General features: G+C 52.2%; 1 protein-coding gene across 1 annotated transcript in view; it reads left to right on the forward strand.

Annotated features, from left to right (window-relative positions):
* Positions 1-21,855, forward strand: part of LOC122548761 (cadherin-2-like) — a 184,848-nt gene that overhangs the window by 71,016 nt on the left and 91,977 nt on the right. The window contains exon 3 of the mRNA XM_087985884.1: positions 17,044-17,273. Coding sequence (XP_087842010.1) covers positions 17,044-17,273 — 230 coding nt within the window. The remainder of the gene's footprint in view (positions 1-17,043; positions 17,274-21,855) is intronic.

The following is a 21,855-nucleotide window of genomic DNA, read 5'->3' on the forward strand; positions in this document are numbered from 1 at the left end:
GAGTAAGTGTACGTGTGCGTGTATGGGTGGGTGTGTGTGTCTGTACGGACGTGCGAGTGTATGTGTGTGTTAGTCTGTACGGGCAAGCGAGTGTACATGTGTATGGGTGTCTGTACCGGCGTGCGAGTGTACGTGTGTGTCTGTAGGCGGATGTGTATGTATGGGTGTCTGTACCGGCGTGCGAGTGTACGTGTGTGTCTGTAGGCGGATGTGTATGTATGGGTGTCTGTACGGGCGAGCGAGTGTGGGTATGTATGGCTGTTCGAGCGAGCGAGTGTACATGTGTGTGTATGGGCGGGTGTGTGTGTACGGTCGTGTGTGTCTCTCTCTGTACGGGCGAGCGAGTGTACGTGTGCGTGTATTGGCAGGTTTGTGTGTGTGTGTGTGTCTGTACGGGTGAACGAGTGTTCGTGTGCGTGTATGGGCGGGTGTGTGTGTGTCTCTCTGTACGGACGGGCGAGTGTACGTGTGTGTGTATGGGCGGGTGCGTGTGTCTGTACGGGCGAGCGAGTGTACGTGTGCGTGTATGGGTAGGTGTGTCTGTATGGGCGAGTGAGTGTACATGTGTGTGTATGGGCGGGTGTGTGTGTGTCTATACGGGCGAGCGAGTGTACGTGTGCATGTATTGGCAGGTGTGTGTGTGTCTGTACAGGTGAACGAGTGGGTGTGTGTGTGTCTCTGTACAGGCGAGCGAGTATACGTGTGCGTGTATGGGTAGGTGTGTCTGTATGGGCGAGTGAGTGTACATGTGTGTGTATGGGTGGGTGTGTGTGTGTCTCTGTACAGGCGAGCAAGTGTACGTGTGCGTGTATGGGCTGGTGTGTGTCTATACGGGCAAGCGAGTGTACGTGTGTGTATGGGCGGGTGGGTGTGTGTTTGTACGGGCAAGCGAGTGTACGTGTGTGTGTATGGGCGGGTGTGCGTCTGTACGGGCGAGCGAGTGTACGTGTGTGTATGGGCGGGTGTGTGTCTGTACGGGTGAGCACGTGTACATGTGTGTGTGTATGGGCGGGTGAGTGAGTGTACGTATGCATGTATGGGTGGGTGTGTGTGTCTGTACGGGCGAGCGGGTGTACGTGTGCATGTATGGGCAGGTGTGGGTGTGTGTGTGTGTCTGTACGGGTGAGCGAGTGTACGTGTGCATGTATGGGCGGGTTGTGTATGTCTGTACGGGTGAGCAAGTGTACGTGTGCGTGTATGGGCGGGTGTGTGTCTCTGTACGGGCAAGTGAGTGTACATGTGCATGTATGGGCGTCTATATGGGCGAGCGAGTGTGCGTGTATGGGCGGGTGTGTGTGTCTGTACGGGAGAGCAAGTGTACGTGTGCGTGTATGGGCGGGTTGTGTGTGTCTCTGTACAAGTGGGAGAGTGTACATGTGCGTGTATGGGTGGGTGTATGTGTGTCTATATGGCGAGCGAGTGTGCGTGTTTGGGTGTGCGTGTGTGTCTGTACGGGTGAGTGACTATACGTATGCATGTATGGGTGGGGGTGTGTGTCTGTACGGGCGAGTGGGGGTGTGTGGGTGTCTGGGTGTGTGTGTGGGTGTCTGGGTGTGTGTGTGGGTGTCTGGGTGTGTGTGTGGGTGTCTGGGTGTGTGTGTGGGTGTCTGGGTGTGTGTGTCTGGGTGTCTGTACGGGTGTGTGTGTGTCTGTACGGGTGGGTTTGTGTGTGTGTGTGTGTGTCTGTACGGGTGGGTTTGTGTGTGTCTGTACGGGTGTGTGTGTCTGTACGGGTGTGTGTGTGTGTGTCTGTACGGGTGTGTGTGTCTGTACGGGTGTGTGTCTGTACGGGTGTGTGTGTGTGTGTCTGTACGGGTGTGTGTGTGTGTGTCTGTACGGGTGTGTGTGTGTGTGTCTGTACGGGTGTGTGTGTGTGTCTGTACGGGTGTGTGTGTGTGTGTGTCTGTACGGGTGTGTGTGTGTCTGTACGTGGGTGTGTGTGTGTGTCTGTACGTGGGTGTGTGTGTGTGTCTGTACGTGGGTGTGTGTGTGTGTCTGTACGGGTGGGTGTGTGTCTGTACGGGTGGGTGGGTGTCTGTACGTGGGTGTGTGTGTGTCTGTACGTGGGTGTGTGTGTGTGTCTGTACGGGTGGGTGGGTGTCTGTACGGGTGTGTGTGGGTGTGTCTGTACGGGTGTGCGTGTGTGTGTCTGTACGGGTGGGTGTGTGCGTGTGTGTGTCTGTACGGGTGTGTGTGTGTGTCTGTACGGGTGTGTGTGTGTGTGTGTTTCTGTACGGGTGTGTGTGTGTGTGTGTGTCTGTACGGGTGTGTGTGTGTGTGTGTGTCTGTACGGGTGTGTGTGTGTGTGTGTCTGTACGGGTGTGTGTGTGTGTGTGTCTGTACGGGTGGGTGTGTGCGTGTGTGTGTCTGTACGGGTGGGTGTGTGCGTGTGTGGGTCTGTACGGGTGGGTGTGTGCGTGTGTGGGTCTGTACGGGTGGGTGTGTGCGTGTGTGGGTCTGTACAGGCGTGTGTGTGCGTGGGTCTGTACAGGCGAGCGAGTGTGCGTGGGTCTGTACAAGCGAGCGGGTGTATGTGTGTCTGTACAGGCGAGCGAGTGTGCGTGGGTCTGTACAGGCGAGCGAGTGTGCATGTATGGGTGGGTTTGTGTGTGTCTGTATGGGCGAGCGAGTGTGCGGGTGCGTGTGTCTGTACGGGCGAACGAGTGTACGTGTGCGTGTATGGGCGGGTGTGTGTGTGTCTGTACAGGCGAGCGAGTGTGCGTGGGTCTGTACAGGCGAGCAGGTGTATGTGTGTCTGTACAGGTGAGCGAGTGTGCGTGGGTCTGTACGGGCGAGCGAGTGTGCGTGTGTGTCTGTACAGGCGAGCGAGTGTGCGTGTATGGGGGTGTGTGTGTCTGTACAGGTGAGCGTGTGTGCGCGCGTGTATGGGGGTGTGTGTGTCTGTACAGGTGAGCGTGTGTGCGCGCGTGTATGGGGGTGTGTGTGTCTGTACAGGTGAGCGTGTGTGCGCGCGTGTATGGGGGTGTGTGTGTCTGTACAGGTGAGCGTGTGTGCGCGCGCGTATGGGCGGGTGTGTGTCTGTACAGACGAGCGAGTGTACGTATGTGTGTGTATGGGCGGGTGTGTGTGTCTGTACAGGTGAGCGTGTGTGCGCGCGCGTATGGGCGGGTGTGTGTCTGTACGGGCGAGCGAATGGACGTGTATCTGTACGGGCGGGTGTGTGTCTGGAATGGCGGGCGAGTGTTCGTGTGAGTATCTGTACGGGCGAGCGCATGTACATGTGCGTGTATGGGCAGGTGTGTGTCTGTATCTGTACGGGCGAGCGAGTGTATGGGCGGGGGTGTGTGTGTGTCTGTACGGGTGAGCGACTGTATGTGTTTGTGTATGGGTGGGTGTATGTGTCTGTAGGGGCGAGCAAGTGTACATGTATGGCCGGGTTGTGTGTGTACGGGCGAGCGAGTGTGTGTCTCTCTGTACAGGCGAGTGTGTGTGTACACACGGGCAAGCGAGTGTATGTGAGCGTGTATGGGCGGGTGTGTGTGTGTGTCTGTAGGGGCGAGCGAGTGTACGTGTGTGTGTATAGGCGGGCATGTGTACGTGTACATGTATGGACGGGCGAGCTTGTGTGGACGGGCGAGTGTGGGTGTATACAGGCGGGCGAGAGAGTGTGGGTGTGTATACAGGCGGGCGAGAGAGTGTGGGTGTGTATACAGGCGGGCGAGAGAGTGTGGGTGTGTATACAGGCGGGCGAGTGTGGGTGGGTATGTATACAGGCGGGCGAGTGTGGGTGGGTGTGTATACAGGCGGACGAGTGTGGGTGTGTGTGTATACGGGCGGGTGAGTGTGGGTGCGCGCGTGTATACGGGCGGGCGAGTGTGGGTGTGCGTGTATATGGGCGGGTGGGTGTGTGTGGGTGTATACAGACGGGGGGGTGTGGGTGTATACAGACGGGGGGGTGTGGGTGTATACAGACGGGGGGGGTGTGGGTGTATACAGACGGGGGGGTGTGGGTGTATACAGACGGGGGGGTGTGGGTGTATACAGACGGGGGGGGTGTGGGTGTATACAGACGGGGGGGGTGTGGGTGTATACAGACGGGGGTGTGTGGGTGTATACAGACGGGGGGGTGTGGGTGTATACAGACGGGGGGGTGTGGGTGTATACAGACGGGGGGGTGTGGGTGTATACAGACGGGGGGGTGTGGGTGTATACAGACGGGGGGGGGTGTGGGTGTATACAGACGGGGGGGGGTGTGGGTGTATACAGACGGGGGGGGTGTGGGTGTATACAGACGGGGGTGTGTGGGTGTATACAGACGGGGGGGTGTGGGTGTATACAGACGGGTGGGTGTAGGTGTATACAGATGGGGATGTGTGGGTGTATACAGACGGGTGAGTGTGGGTGGGGGTGTGTATATGGGGGGTCGAGTGTGGGTGGGGGTGTGTATATGGGGGGTCGAGTGTGGGTGGGGGTGTGTATATGGGGGGTCGAGTGTGGGTGGGGGTGTGTGCATACGGGCGGGCGAGTGTGGGTGTGTGTGTATACGGGCGTGTGTGTGTGTGTCTACGGGCAGGCAAGTGTGGGTGTGTGTACGGGCAGGTGAGTTGGGTGTGTGTGTGTATACAGGCGGGCGAGTGTGGGTGTGTGTGTATACAGGCGGGCGAGTGTGGGTGTGTGTGTACAGGCGGGCGAGTGTGGGTGTGTGTGTACAGGCGGGCGAGTGTGGGTGTGTGTGTACAGGCGGGCGAGTGTGGGTGTGTGTGTACAGGCGGGCGAGTGTGGGTGTGTGTCTATACAGGCGGGCGAGTGTGGGTGTGTGTCTATACAGGCGGGCGAGTGTGGGTGTGTGTGTATACAGGCGGGCGAGTGTGGGTGTGTGTGTATACAGGCGGGCGAGTGTGGGTGTGTGTGTACAGGCGGGCGAGTGTGGGTGTGTGTGTGTACAGGCGGGCGAGTGTGGGTGTGTGTGTATACAGGCGGGCGAGTGTGGGTGTGTGTGTATACAGGCGGGCGAGTGTGGGTGTGTGTGTATACAGGCGGGCGAGTGTGGGTGTGTGTGTATACAGGCGGGCGAGTGTGGGTGTATACAGGCGGGCGTGTGTGGGTGTATACAGGCAGGCGAGTGTGGGTGTGTGTGTGTATACAGGCAGGCGAGTGTGGGTGTGTGTATACATGCGTGCGAGTGTGGGTGTGTGTGTACGGGCAGACGAGTGTGGGTGTGTGTGTACGGGCAGGTGAGTTGGGTGTGTGTGTGTATATACAGGCGGGCGAGTGTGGGTGTGCGTGTGTGTATGCAGGTGGGCGAGTGTGGGTGCGTGTGTGTGTATGGGCGGGCAGGTGTGGGTGCCCCTGTGTGTACGGGCGGGCGAGTGTGGGTGTGCGTGTGTATACTTGGGGGGGGTGGGGGGGGGTCCAAGTGTGGGTGTGTGTATACGGAGGTGGGTCGAGTGTGGGTGTGTGTATACGGAGAGGGGTCGAGTGTGGGTGTGTGTGTTTACATGCGGGCGAGTGTGGGTGTGTGTGTGCGGGCAGGCAAGTGTGGGTGTGTGTATACGGGCAGGTGAGTTGGGTGTGAGTGTATATACAGGCGGGTGAGTGTGGGTGTGGCTGTATACAGGCGGGCGAGTCTGTGTGTGTATACGGGTGTGTGTGTGTATACGGGCAGGCGGGTGTGTGTGTGTACGGGCGGGTGTGTGTGTATGTGTGCGGGCGGGCAAGTGTGGGTGTGTGTATATACGGGCGGGCGAGTGTGTGTGTATACGGGCGGGCGAGTGTGTGTGTATACGGGCGGGCGAGTGTGTGTGTATACGGGCGGGCGAGTGTGTGTGTGTATACGGGCGGACGAGTGTGTGTGTGTATACGGGCGGACGGGGGTGTGTGTGTATATGGGCGGGCGAGTGTGGGTGTGTGTGTGTATATGGGCGGGCGAGTATGGGTGTGCGTGTGTATATGGGCGGGTGCGTGTCTATATGGGCGGGCGAGTGTGCGTGTGTATATAGGTGTGTGTGTGTGTGCGGGCGGGCGAGTATGGGTGTGAGAGTATACAGGCTGGCGAGTGTGGGTGTGCGTGTGTATACGGGCGGGCGAGTGTGGGGGTGCGTGTATGTGTACGGGCGGGTGTGTACGGGCGGGCGGGTGTGTGGGTGTGTGTGTGTGTATGGGCAGGCGAGTGTGGGTGTGTACGGGCGGGCGAGTGTGGGTGTGTATGGGTGTGTGTGTGTATACAGGCGGGCGACTGAGTGCGTGTGGGTGTGTGTATGGGTAGGCGAGTGTGGGTGTGCGTACGGGCGGGCGAGTGTGGGTGTGTGTGCGTATACGGGCGGGCGAGTGTGGGTGTGTACGGGTGGGCGAGTATGGGTGTGCGTACGGGCGGGCGAGTGTGGGTGTGTGTGTATACGGGCGGGCGAGTGTGGGTGTGTATATGGGCGGGCGGGTGTGTGGGTGCGTGTATGTGTATTGGCAGGTGGGTGTGGGTGTATACGGGCGGGCGAGTGTGGGTGTGTGTATACGGGCGGGCGAGTGTGGGTGTGTATACGGGCGGGCGGGTGTGTGGGTGCGTGTATGTGTATGGGCAGGCGAGTGTGGGTGTATACGGGTGGGCGAGTGTGGGTGTGTGTGTAAACGGGGGGAGCGAGTGTGGTGTGTGTGTGTATACGGGGGGGGTGAGTGTGTGTGTGTATACGGGGGGGGGGCGAGTGTGTGTGTGTATACGGGGGGGGGCGAGTGTGTGTGTGTATACGGGGGGGGGCGAGTGTGGTGTGTGTGTATACGGGCGGGCGAGTGTGGGTGTGCGTGTGTGTACGGGCGGGCGAGAGTGGGTGTGTGTATACGGAGGGGGGTCGAGTGTGGGTGTGTGGGTGTATACGGGCGGGCGAGTGTGGGTGTGCGTGTGTGTACGGGCGGGCGAGAGTGGGTGTGCGTGTGTACGGGCGGGCGAGAGTGGGTGTGCGTGTGTACGGGCGGGCGAGTGTGGGTGTGCGTGCGTACGGGCGGGCGAGTGTGGGTGTGCGTGCGTATACGGGCGGGCGAGTGTGGGTGTGCGTGTGTGTACGGGCGGGCGAGTGTGGGTGTGTGTGTATACGGGCGGGCGAGTGTGGGTGTGTATACGGGCGGGCGGGTGTGTGGGTGCGTGTATGTGTATGGGCAGGCGGGTGTGGGTGTATACGGGCGGGTGTGGGTGTGCGTGTGTGTACGGGCGGGCGAGTGTGGGTGTGCGTGTGTGTACGGGCGGGCGGGTGTGGGTGCGTGTGTGTACGGGCGGGTGTGGGTGTGCGTGTGTGTACGGGCGGGTGTGGGTGTGCGTGTGTGTACGGGCGGGCGGGTGTGGGTGTGTGTACGGGCGGGCGGGTGTGGGTGTCAGAGTCAGTTGAAAACTGTGATTGATAGATTTTCGTCAGGCAGAGCCTACTGAACTCTGTGGATTCTCTGCCACAGAAAACTGTTGGAGCCAGAACATTTGAATGTGTTTGAGAAGCCGATAGGAAGGGTTCTTGATGCTAAAGGGATCAAAGAGCCTCGGGAGAAAGTTGGTGATCAGCCACAGTCGGATTGAATGGCAGAGTTACTCCTAGTCCTGTGATTCGTTTGCAGAGGGTGACTGGGTTAGAGGGGTAGATGAGCCGTGACCTAATTGTACGAGTGATAGAATGAGTTCAACAGGCCGACTGGCTCCCTGAGCTGCTGCTTTTTGTTTTCCACCCTTCTCAAGTAAGGTGGAGGAATATTTGATTTGATTTATTTTTGTCACATGTACCAAGATACAGTGAAAAGTATTTTGTGTGTTACCAGAACAAATCATCCCTTACATAAGTGCATCAGGGTAATAGAACCGAATGCAGAATATAGTGTTACAGCAACAGACAAGGTGCAGAGAAAGGTCAGCTTTAGTATACGAGGGGTCCATTCATAAGTTTGAGAACAGCGGGGAAGATGTGGGGGGGGGGGGGGGGGTGTTTGAAAGCGCCTGTGTTTTGGTGTCGTGCTTGCAATAACGTCAAGCTTAGCGACGTAATGCTGGGTCAGTGATGTGGAAGGAGAGCTGGAGTTTATACTCACCGCCTCTCTCCCTAACCCAACCGTCCCCATGCTGCAGATGTTAGCAGTATAGGCACATGCTGTCTGCCTACGCACAGCTACAGGGAGAGGGAGAGAGAGAGAGCATGAGTCAGCAGAAATAATGCAACATGCCCGGTGACTGTGCTTAATCCAGTCTTTCACTCCACCACCCCCCCCTCATCAGCACGGTTAGGTACAAACTGCCACCAGGTTGCCCCAAAGCTGCTGCTGAGTAATTGGTGGCTCTGTGGGGCAAATATGGTAGCGATGACAGAATCCCAGAATGGTTATGCCACGGAGGGAGGCTGTTTGGCCCATCAAGCTGGCTCTATCACGGAGTGCCAATTACCTGCCGCCTTACCCTGTATCCCTACACGCACACACACAAACATGCACGTACATACACTCACGCACATAAACACGCATGTCACACAGACACACATGATGATTATTGTTTTGCCCACAGCTTTTTGGCTGTGTGTCATTGTACCGCATCTGCCAGGATGTTATCTCTGGGTGTCCTCGTTCATTCTTCTGAAAGTCCAATTATTGTTTTTTAGCTTTGAGAGTTGCACAGAGGGTGCCACAGCGCACAGGGTAACAAAAGGAGCCGAAAGAGAACAAGACTGCTTGCGGATTCCCAATTTTTGTCTAATTATCAAAAGCTGAGCTGATTACAATTTAATGAAACCAAGCACCAGTAGAAACCCCAGGCCAGCAGAATTTAATAGCCTGTCAGACCTGCACTGTGCACCAGTGAATTATGAGGATAATGGAGACGTGTAATCGCCGTGATGATACGCTGCGTAACTTCAAAGTTAAATCTCTTTATTAAGATCCGTCTGCCGCAGACATTGGGCTACAGATTGTCTGCCATCTCCCACTGTCACGTCAAGTTATAAATAAGGTAGCTGGTGCTCTTTTTTTCATAATGGCCATGAGGTAATTCTGATCTACAACCTGAACATTTTAAGAATGCTTTGTAGTGCTGGATTCATGCAGAGTTAATGTGCTGCACTTTGCTGGACAGTGTATACTCCTGGAGTTACTGAACCAGCATTGCCCACTGCCAAAGTGCACCTCCTGCCAATTGCTTTGTGTCACTGCCATTTTTATTGTGAGCTCCTCCTATCAGTGGTTTACCACAGTGCTGTGTCATGTTCCTCTCACATCTTCCCCTGCCCTGTAGCTGCAGAAGTAGGCCATTCAGCCCCTTGCTCTGAGACTGTACCCTCTGTTCCTAGACTCACCATTCAATAGGATCGTTTTCTGTGGCAGAGAATTCCCCAGACTCCCCAGTCTCCTGGTGAAGGTGTTTCTCCCCATCTCTGTCCGTATTCCAGATCCTTACCCTGTGAGCCCTGGTTTGGGACCTCCTCAGGCATGAGAATGATGGACGGATTGTCTTATGAATGAAGGTTAAGCAGAGTGGGAATCTAGTTCTTGGGGTGGAGAGGAATGAGGGTGATCCCATTGAAACACGTCAGATTCTTAAAGGGGCTTGACAGGGTCAATGCCGAGAGGATGTTTCCCCTCCTGGGAGAGTCCAGGAGCAGAGGGAACAGTCTCAGAATAAAGAGGCACCAATTTCAGACTGAGATGAGGAGGAATTTCCTCTCTCGGGGTATGGAACTCCTTTAGATTAGATTACTTTACAGTATGGAAACAGGCCCTTCGGCCCAACAAGTCCACACCCCCCCGCCGAAGCGCACCCACCCAGACCCATTCCCCTACACTTACCCCTGCACCTAACACTAGGGGCAATTTAGCCTGGCCAGTTCACCTACCCTGCACATTTTTGGACTGTGGGAGGAAACCGGAGCACCCGGAGGAAACCCACGCAGACACGGGGAGAATGTGCAAACTCCACACAGTCAGTCGCCTGAGGCGGGAATTGAACCCGGGTCTCTGGCGCTGTGAGGCAGCAGTGCTAACCACTGTGCCACCGTGCTGCCCACTCCTTGTCCCAGAGAGCGGTGGGGGCAGAGTCCTAGTGCATATTTAAGGCTGAGATCGATAGATTCTTGATCAGTCGGGGAATCAAGGGAAAGAGCAGGAAGGTGGGTGTGAGGAATGTCAGATCAGCCACGATCCTATTGAATGGGGGAAGCAGGCTCAAGGGGCTGAATGGCCTACTCCTGTTCCTATTTCTTATCATCTGAACATCCTTCCATGTTTCCCCTGTTAGAAGTTTATAGGTTTTGAAGGTCCCCCCCTCATTCTTCTAAACTCCAGGTAATCCAAACTCTGTTCAATTCGTCTGCAGTGTGGAAACAGGCCCTTCAGTCCAACAAGTCCACTCTGACCCTCTGAGAAGTATTCCACCCAAACCCTTTCCCCATTACTTCTACATTTCCCCTGAGTAATGCACCCCACCTATACATCTCTGAACACTGAGCAAGTGGGAGGAAACCGGAGCACCCGGAGGAAACCCACGCAGACACTGGGAGAACGTGCAAACTCCACACAGTCACCTGGGATTGCAACATTTCAAAGACGTTGGGGCAGGTTCGTGAATAGGAAAGGTTTGGAGGGGATGACCTAGTGGTATTTGTTGCTCAACCGTTAATCCAGAGAATGTTCTGAGGAGTGTGTTCAAATCTCACCACAGGCAGATGGTGGAATTTGAATCCAATAAAAATCTGGAATTAAGAGGCTGACTATGACTATGAATCTATTGCTGATTGTCTGGGAAAAGCCTATCTGGTTCACTAATGTCCTTTAGAGAAGGAAATTGCCATCCTTACCTGGTCTGGCCAACATGAGACTCCAGACCCACAGCAATGGGGTTGACCCTTAACAATTAGGGATGGGCAATGAATGAAAAGAAAAATTGGGCAAATGCAGTCAAGTAGTACTAGTTTAGTTTGGGAAACTTTATCGGTATGGACACGTTGGGCCTGGAAGAGTCTGTGCTGCATAAATCTATGATTCTGTGAGCCAAGTACTGATCCTTGTGCTGCCTCACTATTCTTGCCAATGTGAGAATGACCCACTTCTTATCCTCTCCCTGTTTGCCAATCAATTGTCCGCACCAGTACATTACCCCCCTCCCCATGGCTGATGTGTTTGACTTTTCTCTAACTGGCCTCCTGCTGTTTACAGCTGGAAACGTAGCAGTCAGTTTACAACACGGCACTTTCCCACAACGTGAGTACGACCCAGTCATCTGGTTAGAGTTGCTGGTTGGTAGCTGTTTATTGACCGGAGCTCCTGCTCCTGCTCCACGGAATATTCTGCATCCAGCTGTGGGAGGGTGGGCGAGGGGATATCTCCGTCCCGAACCTGCTGGGAGAGCTGGCAACTTAGAATTGGAATTGGTTTTATCGTCATAGGAGGACAGTGAAAAGTTTACAAGTCGCCACTTACGGCGCCATCATAACAAAATTTTTAAGTACAGATGCTTAGGGTGAAGAAATTGGAAAAAATAAAATAATTAAAAAATCGCGTATTACAGATCACCAGGAATGAATTAGCAAATGGAGACATTCCCAGACCTTGTACTCTAGTGGGATTCGAACGCACTGAGCCTCAGCTGTGTCGTGTTTCTTGGGAAGCAGGTATTGGTCTCGGGGTGGCCTGGGGGCGAGTAAATTCTGCCCAGGGTTCCTGCTGCCGGCACCCACTCGTGAGATTGACCAATGTTGGTGGAGGTGGATCATTGCCTTTTGACTGGGATCAGATCCACTTCGATGTCTTCAAGGTCTCACTGCACAGAGCAGCTATTGGTTTGTAAGGTTGCATGTTTGGACAGACTGGATTCATAGAATCTCTATAGTCTGGGAAGAGGCCATTCAGCCCATCGAGTCTGTACTGATCCTCCTAAGGTCATCACACCCTCTGTTTGTAACCCACATTTCCCATGGCTACCCCACCTGGCCTGCACATCCCTGGGCACTACAGGACAATTTCCCAAAGGCAATCCACTCTAGCCTGCACATTTTTGGACTGTGGGAGGAAGCCGGAGAAAACCCACGCAGAGACTGGGAGATATCCAACTTCCATGCAGGCAGTCGCCCGAGGCTGGAACCGAACCCGGGTCCCTGGCGCTGCAAGGCAGCAGTGCTAACCACTGAGCCCCTGTGCTGCCCCGTTTGCACAATTACATACTTGTGCAAGTTTGTGTTCAGTGTCTGATAATTATTGTGATGGCTTGGCGAAAGGCGAATTTGTCATGTTTTTACAAGGAGGAGTGTTTGACGATGGCAACCGCGCTTACTAAACTACTGGCGAGTTGACTGACATTATTGGCCCAGGATATTGATGTATCCTAGTAACGGCTATAACATCATTAACTTCTTCACGTTAAAGCATTGACTGCACTCTCAGTTCCTCATTGGCTGTAAGCGTCAATGTAAGTGCAGCACAGGTGCTGTCCTTATTTCATTATGTCTCCAAGGCTCTTCACTGGGGCGTGGACAAATAAACCGCATGGACCGGGTGATGTGAGGATATATTTAGGCAAAGTTCCAACAGAAGTAGCATCTAAGAAATGCCTTTAAAAAGGAGGGTGAGGTAGAAGAGGGGGGTTCAGATGAGAATTCTGCAGTGTAGGATCTTGTCACCTCCTTCAGTCAGCTATGGTCTCATTGAATGGCAGAGGAGACTTGATGGGCTGAATGGCCAACATAAAATAGCTGAGGACACAGCGGCTGGTTGTACCATTGGTAGAATAAGGGGCTCAAAGCTTTGGTTCTCGCCGACTAACCTTTCAACGTTTGACCAGTTTTTGGTGTACGACAGTATGAGTGACGACAAGTTGGTTGAAAATTTTTTTTTTGATAAGGTTGGGTATTTTGTTCATTGTCCATGAGCTGAGTGGCTTTCTGCGCCATTTCACAGGGCAGCTAAGAATAAACCATATTGCTGCATGTATGGAGTCGCGACCCGGTAGGCCAGACCGGGTAAAGTTGGAAGATTTCCCTCCCTTAAAAGGGCATGAGTGAACCAGATGGCAATCAATGATGACCTCATGATCACCATTCGTAAAACTAAACTTCCAATTGCAGACTTTTATCAATTAATTGAATTTAAATTCCTTCGGCCACCCCTGTTAAGACTTGAGCACATATCCCAGAGCATTAACCTAAGACATTTCCTTCTTAAAGTATCATTTTCCCCAGTGAGACCATACAACATATTGTTTCACACGTGTCCATGTGGTTGCTTGGGGGGAGAACTGGAGAGAGTTCCAATCTCTTCCCCACCCCCCCACTGAAGCGGAAGTAGGCCATTCAGCCCATTGAGTCTGTTCCACTATTCACTGAGATCACGGCTGATCTGACAATCCTCAACTCTGCTCCTGCGTTTTCCCCATAACCCTCAAATTCTCTTCCTGTGTAAAAACTTTACCTCACACTGGATAATTGGAATAACTAACACCAAATCTGCCTCTCCGTAAATCTTTCCTAGCTTTGCACAGGAAATTTGTCAGAGAGACTTGTTTTTTTTTTGAATTTCAAAGATATACTTTGTTCAAGATATTTTTTATGAATACAAATGCAGTTTGGTTCTGGACAGTAGCATATCAAGGAAGCAAACAAACTTTGGGATTTGGCTGTATCTGAACATACTAAAGACCTCTCTTACACATGGAAGACCACATTTACATCAATTTGAGGCTGTAGGAGGGACTGATAACTGAACGAACCCCAATAAACTTCAGCAGGAAGACCTCAGACAGTGGTCAGGTTAATGCTCTGGGTTCAAGTCTCCCAACGTCTGGTGGAAGGGCGGTACGACGGCTCAGTGGTTAGCACTGTTGCCTCTCAGCGCCAGGGACCGGGGTTCAATTCCCACCACGGGCCACTGTCTGTGCGGAGTTTGCACGTTCTCCCCGTGTCTGCGTGGGTTTCGTCTGGGTGCTCCGGTTTCCTCCCACAGATGTACAGGTCAGGTGAATTGGCCATGCTAAATTGCCTGTAGTGTTAGGTGAATGGGTAAATGTAGGGGAATGGGTCTGCTCTTCGGAGGGTCGGTGTGGACTTGTTGGGCCGAAGGGCTTGTTTCCACACAGTAGGGAATCTATCTTAATTCATTGGCAAAAATGTAGAATTGAAAACTTAATCTCTGTGCTGGTGACCGTGAAACAATCACGGATTGTTGTAAAAACCCACCTCAATGTCCATCAGAGAAGGAAATCTAGATTAAAGTGGTGCTGGAAAAGCACAGCAGTTCAGGCAGCATCCGAGGAGCAGGCAAATCAAAGTTTTGGGCAAGAGCCCTTCATCAGGAATGGTTTCCAACATCTGCAGTCCTTGTTTTTGGAAATCTGTCGTCCTTACCCGGTCTGACCTACATGTGACTCCAGACCCACAGCAAGTGGGGTTGACTCATAATTGCCTTCCGAAAAGGCTCGAGCAAGCGACTCAGTTCAAAGGATAATTCGGGATGGATGTCAGCCGTCAGCAATGCTGAGATTGTACAGAGGGGAGGAGATCGCAGAGGGAGATACCCCAGGATCGTGCCTGGGATGGAGCATCTCAGTGATGGAGAGAGGCTGGATAATCTCGGGCTGTTTGGAGCAAAGGTGATAGAGGAGTGTAAGGGGAATGGATTTTGGGGGAGGGGGTGGAGATTAGAAGCAGCTGTTCCCCTTAGTCAAAGGGTCAGTAGCAAGTTGTACAATTTTAAGATGCAATGCAGGTATTTTAAAGGGGATTTGAGGAAAAGAAATTTCACTCAGAGGATGGTGGAGGTCTGGAAAGCACTGCCTGGGGTTGGTTTGCAGGGTGGGGAGCCGGGTGGTAGTTGAGGCAGGAAACCTCACAACCTTTAAAGAGTACTTGGCTGAGCAGTTAGTGCCGTAACATTCCAGTGGGGGGACATGGGGGTAATGCAGGCTTAATGTGTCTTTGGCAGTGCAAGCACGATGGGCCGAAGGATGTGAAAGAGTAAATTTCAAACATCGGGTGGCTCTCTCTAAGCAAAGGTATGATGGACTGAATGGCCTCCCAATAATCTGAATGCAGTAATAGGAACACCAGACTGTCAGCATGCAGGGTAGGCAATGCTGCTGGAGTGAGGTAACTCTGAAACTTAATGCAAGTAAATGATTAATTGATTATTTGGTCACTCAAAGCAGTTACCCTTGTAATATTTTTTAAAGTGGTTGTGACAAGGTATTCATTGATTTTAATAGTATTTACAACACTATGGAGGGACGAAGGCCATTTGATCCATTGTGTCTATACTGGCTCTTTGCAATATCTATTCAGGGAGGAGATCCTGGAACTGTTTAACATATCGGTCAGGCTACAGTGAGAGTATTGTGTGTTGTCATGGGATTCACATTCTAGGAGGGATGTGATAGCACTGGGGGAGGGTGCAGAGGGAGATTTACCAGGTTGTTGCACAAGCATGGAGAGTCTTTTTAAAAGATCCCCTATAGTGTAGAAACAGGCCCTTCGGCCCAACAAGCACATGCCGACCCTCTGAAAAGTAACCCACCCAGACCCATTTCTGTCTGACTAATGCACCTAATACTACGGGCAGTTTAGCATGGCCAATTCACCTGACCTGCACGTCTTTGGTCTGTGGGAGGAAACCGGAGCACCCGGAGGAAACCCACGCAGACACGGGGAGAATGTGCAAACTCCACACAGTCACCCAAGGCTGGAATCGAACCTGGGTCCCTGGCAATGAAGCAGCAAAGCTAACCACTCAGTCACCGTGCCACCCCAGTTTCAGTGATAAAGAGAGATTGGACAGACTGCGTCTGTTTTCCTTGGAGCAGAGGGGACTGAGGGGGATGTGATTGAGATGGATAAAAGTTTGAGGGGCATAGACAGGGTAGAAAGGAAGAAACGTTTCCCCTTGAAGGGGGGATCAATGACCAAGGGGCTTGGATTTAAGGGAAGAGGCAGGAGTTTGAGGGGGATGCATGGAAACATTTTTCTCCCCCAGAGGGTGGTGGGGAATCTGGAACTCCCGGATTCCTGATGAAGGGCTTCTGCCCAAAACGTCGATTTTCCTGCTCCTCGGATGCTGCCTGACCTGCTGTGCTTTTCCAGCACCACTCTAATCTCCAGCATCTGCAGTCCTCGCTTTCTCCTAGGGAATCTGGAACTCCCTGCCTGTCAGGGTGGGAGAGGCAGAAACCCTCAAGAGCATTGAAGAACTGTATAAATGTGCACCTGTGATAGCAAGGCATGCAAAGCTATGGGGAGAAAGTGAGGTCTGCAGACGCTGGAGATCAAAGCTGAAACTTTATTGCTGGAACAGCACAGCAGGTCAGGCAGCATCCAGGGAACAGAAGATTCGACGTTTCGGGCACATGCCCTTCTTCAGGAATGAGCAGAGAGTGTTCAGCAGGAGAAGATAAAAGGTAGGGAGGAGGGACTTGGAGGAGGGGCGTTGGAAATGTGATAGGTGGAAAGAGGTCAAGGTGAGGGTGATAGGTCGGAGTAGGGTGGAGGCGGAGAGGTCAAGAAGAAGACTGCAGGTCAGGAAGGCGGTGCCGGGCTGGAGGGATTCGGCTGAGACAAGGTGGGGGGAGGGGGGATGAAGAAACTGGTGAAGTCCAAGTTCATCCCCTGCGGTTGGAGGGTTCCCAGTCGGAAGATAAGACGCTCCTCCTCCGACCGTCGCGTTGTTGTGGTTTGGCGGTGGATGAGTCCAATGACCTGCATATCCTCGGTGGAGTGGGAGGGGGAGTTGAAATGCTGTGCTACAGGGTGGTTGGGTTGGTTGGTCCGGGTGGCCCAGAGGTGCTCTCTGAATCGCTCCGCAAGTAGGCGGCCTGTCTCCCCAATATAGAGGAGGCCACACCGGCTGCAGCGGATGCAGTAGATGATGTGGGTGGAGGTGCAGGTGCAAAGCTATGGGCCAAGTGCTGGGAAATGGGATTGGTGTTCACCAGCACAGACTTGGTGGGATGAAGGGCTTATGACTGTGCTGTGACTGGAAAGTCTCACTGCCCAGAGTGTTTCCCGAAACACTGCCAGCCTGGCTGCGGAGAGAGCGGTTCCTCAGTAAAGATCTATAGGTAGGCCCCGGCAGATTACAAAGTGTTCTTTTCTTTTACAGTTGGCTTTGATGACTGTTTCCGGGGTTTGGCAGTACAGTATGAAACGAGCGACCGGAACTTCAAGGTGCAACGTGATGGCGTGGTGTTCGCAACTGAAGACATGCATCTCTCTGGGAAACAAGTGAAGTTTGTGGTTACGGCACGGGGAATGGAGAGCCCCGGACAATGGCAAACCGTCGTCAAGTTAACCGTGAGAGCCAAAGGTGGAACCAAACGCACAGGCCAACAGGTACCTCGTCAGAACACTGAGGAGCAACAGTGTCCCACACACAGATTCTACATTCTCTTTTTTTTTTCCCCAACTTCAATTTATGAACACGTTTCTGCATTTAAACGATAAGAAATAGGAACAGGAGTAGGCCATTCGGCCCCTTGAGCCTGCTCCCCCATTCTATAGGATCACGGCTGATCCGACATTCCTCACACCCACCTTCCTGCCCTTTCCCTCGATTCCCCGACTGATCAAGAATCTATCGTTCTCAGCCTTAAATATGCACAAGGACTCTGCCCCCACAGCTCTCTGGGGCAACGTGTTCCATACCCTGAGAGAGGCAATTCCTCCTCATCTCAGTCTGAAATTGGTGCCCCTTTATTCTGAGACTGTACCCTCTGCTCCTAGACTGTCCCTCAAGGGGAAACGTCCTCTCAGCATTGACCCTGTCAAACCCCTTCAATCTGATCTGCCATACCTCCTACAAGATGTCATGGGCAGGTGGCTATTAGCGATGGTGAGGGGGTGTGGTGTGTTGGTGTGGAGTTGAGAACAATTGTCCTCTGGACACCTTTCCACCCTGTGCAGCTCTTTGTTCACGTTGTGTTGGAGTTTTGACCGAAGTAGATTTCTATTACCGTGATATTTATTGTGTGTGAACAACCCTGTCAATTGGGATCATTTTGGTTAAAAATTCAACCTTTCCGGTAAAGGAGGTGGGATTTGAGGAAGGGTGAATGGGAATGAAGGTGTTTGATGGTAAGGAGCCCCTAGTGAGGTCCCAGTGAAAAGACAAGCCAGGAATGTTGGAGGAGTGATTTCTGTTGCCACGACAGCGCGGCCTACTCATGTTCTGAGCCACGCGATGCCTGTCGTTAACCAGTTGTATGACCTGTGTGTTTTTTAAAAATTATCTTGCGATTGCCGCCTATTGGTCAGCCGGTCTACCATCAGATAATGGTGCTTGGACCACCACAGTACGCTTAGAGCGACATGGTGGCTCAGTGGTTAGCACTGCTGCCTCTCAGTGCCAGGGACCCGGGTTCAATTCCAGCCTCGGGCATGGATTTTGCACATTCTCCCTGGGCCTGTGTGGCTTTCCTCCCACAATCCAAAGATGTGCAGGTTAGGTGAACTGGCCATGCTACATTGTCCACAGTGTTCAGGGATGTGTAGGTTGGGTGCATTAGTCAGGGGCTAACTGCAGGGAAAAGGGTTACTCTTCGGAGGGTCGGTGTGAACATGTTGGGCCAAAGTGCCTGTTTCCACATTATAGGGATTTTATGAACTGACATAATCACAACGCTAAACCCCAAAAAAATAAAGAACTGCAGATGCTGGAAATCAGAAACAATAAGAGAAGTTGCTGGAAAAACTCAGCAAATCTGGCAGCATCTGTGGAGAGAAAGCAAGAGTTACGTTCCAGGTCCAGTGACTCTTCTTTAGAAACACTCACCCATATCCTGAGGGAAAGAATTCCAGGAATTTGACCCAGCGACACTGAAGGAACGGGTGATATATTTCCAAGTCAGGATGGTGAGTGGCTTGGAGGGGAACTTGCAGGGGGTGGTGGTGCCATGTATCTGCTGCCATCTGTCGATCAGGGTAAAGGTTAATAAGACCCTCACGCCTATTCTTAATTCTCTGACCCCGGTTGCAAGCTTGGTTCTGATTTGTTTATACCCTTGTTGACCCACAATTTTCTGATTAATGCCCACTGATCTTGCCTGCGATGGATATGTCCTGTGAGTGGCAAGTGAATTATTCATATTAATACGTTTATCCTAATTTCTCTCCTGTGGGCATGGCTCTGAATTCAAGGATATGTTCCCCGCCAGTAGACAGCGTGTCTCTCTATTCACCCCATTGATTGCTATCATCTCCTAAAAGCATCAATCACACAATCTTGACCACTGCCCCCCCCCCCAACTCCGCCAAATACTTGACATTATTGCACCATGAGCTTTGATCAGCCCCCCTCATTCACTGCTGTCAACACACAGCCACAACAGTGTGTGCTATCTCCAAGATGCACTGCAGCAACTCACCAAGGCTCCTTCAACACCATCTGCCAAACTTGTGACCTCTTCCATCTAGATGGACAAAGGCAACAGATCCATGGGAACACCACCCCCTGCAAGTTCCCCTCCAAGCCCCTCACCATCCTGTCTTGGAAATATATCAGCGTTCCTTCAGTGTCTCTGGGTCAGAATCCTGGAATTCACTCCCTAAGGGTCACTGGACCTGGAACATTAACTTTGCTTTCTCTCTTTGGATGCTGCCAGATTTGTTGAGTTTTTCGAGCAACTTCTCTTATTAGATTAGATTACTTAGAGTGTGGAAACAGGCCCTTCGGCCCAACAAGTCCACACCGCCCCGCCGAAGCGCAACCCACCCATACCCCTACCCCTACCCCTACCTTTACCCCTTACCTAACACTATGGACAATTTAGCATGGCCAATTCACCTAATGTGCACATCTTTGGACTGTGGGAGGAAACCGGAGCACCCGGAGGAAACCCACGCAGACACGGGGAGAATGTGCAGACTCCACACAGTTGGTCGCCTGAGGCGGGAATTGAACCCGGGTCTCTGGCGCTGTGAGGCAGCAGTGCTAACCACTGTGCCACCGTGCCGCCCACGGTGTTTCTGATTTCCAGCACCTGCAGTAGCTTCTTTGGGTTTAGCGTGGTGATTGTGTCAGTTCAAGGATGATTGGATCAAAGTTTGGAAAATATTTAGCAGGGATTTGGAGGGACTTTGGAAAGGACTTTAGAAAGCTGGGAAGTTTCATGCAGTGAGGTGAAGTAATAATGTGGATGTAGATGTGCTCGCTGAGCTGGAAGGTTCATTTCCAGATGTTTTGTCACACTACTAGGTTACATCTTCGGTGGGCCTCCGGGCGAAGCACTGCTAGTCGGGTGATGGAACATCTGGAAATGAACCTTCCAGCTCAGTGAGCAAACCTACGTCCAGAACCTCAACCTGAGCTACAAATCTTCTCCAATCTCTCTAAGTAATAATCATAAATTGCTGTCCGGTGTAACTCTTAGGACAGTCAATTGGATTATTGAATAAATGCTTTCTAACAGTAGGCTGACATCTAATGCTAGGTAGATAGGTGCACACTTGGGTATGCTAGGAGCTACGTAGATAAATACTCAGGACCCTGCTTAATGGAGCCAAAAATAAGCATTTTCCAAAGCAAAGGGAGCCATGGAGATGGCCAGACTTGCTATATCTCCATTGTAACAGCCTGGCCAATCAGAATCTTCCTGCATGGTCCAAGAATTAAGATTGACAGTTAACTTCCTGATGAAGGGCTTATACCTGAAACATAGATTCTCCTGCTCCTCGGATGCTTCCTGACCTGCTGTGCTTTTCCAGCACCACACACCCAACTCTAATTTCCAGCACCTGCAGTCCTCACTTTCTCCTAGTCCTTGAATGTGGAGTCGCAGGTAGATAGGATAGTAAAGAAGCATTTGGTATGCTTTCCTTTATTGGTCAGTGTATTGAGTACAGGAGTTGGGAGGTCATGTTGTGGCTGTACAGGACATTGGAATATTGCGTGCAATTCTGGTCTCCTTCCTGTCAGAAAGATGTGAAACTTGAAAGGGTTCAGAAATGATTTACAAGGATGTTGCCAGGGTTGGAGGATCTGAGCTACAGGGAAAGGCTGAACAGGCTGGGGCTGTTTTCCCTGGAGTGTCTGAGGCTGAGGGGTGACCTGATAGAGGTTTACAAAATTATGAGGGGCATGGATAGGATAAATAGGCAAAGTCTTTTCCCTGGGATCAGGGAGTCCAGAACTAGAGGGCAAAGGTTTAGGGTGAGAGGGGAAAGATATAAAAGAGACCTAAGGGGCAACTTTTTCATGCAGAGGGTGGTATGTGTATGGAATGAGCTGGCAGAGGAAGTGGAGGACGCTGGTACAATTACAACATTTAAGAGGCATTTGGATGGGTATATGAATAGGAAAGGTTTGGATGGATATGGGCCGGGTGCTGGCAGGTGGGACGAGATTGGGTTGTGATATCTGGTCGGCATGGACAGGCTGGACCGAAGGGTGTTTCCATGCTGTACATCTCTATGACTGTTCTTGCTGCATCCACATGCCAAAGATAGCATGACCAATCAGCACTCTCTTCTCATGGTCTGTAAAATGGTGACTCCTTGTTTTGAATACATTACTTATCTCCTAGTTCTGAAACATTAGTTTGACTAGTCGTCTTTTAGCAAGGTTTAAATTGTGTACAAGCCAAGTGATCTGCTGTTGTTTGATTCATGTATTGTCTCAATGACCTATACTTCTGGCCCTTGCTCCTGTGCCAGAACCCAGCGCTAGTTACACTCCCGCCATGATGGACATCGGTCCCAGCTCTTGCTCAGGGGAAGCACAACTGGCTGGATCCAAGTGTCTCTTGTGGCACAGTGGTAATGTCCTTGCCTCTGAGCTTGGAAGCCTGCATTCAGTTTGCCCCAGAGGTGTGCAGCAAAAGCAGGTTGATGAGAAAAGTATCCAAGTGAATCAGAAATCCCTGCTCTGTCAGTGTGCCTCCAGCAACTTACCACATACACTGTGCCTTTATAATAGTTT

Source organism: Chiloscyllium plagiosum, unplaced genomic scaffold, assembly GCF_037043375.1.
Source record: "Chiloscyllium plagiosum isolate Xiang-an unplaced genomic scaffold, Cpla_swu_hap1 HiC_scaffold_4, whole genome shotgun sequence".
Classification (NCBI taxonomy): Eukaryota; Metazoa; Chordata; class Chondrichthyes; order Orectolobiformes; family Hemiscylliidae; genus Chiloscyllium; species Chiloscyllium plagiosum.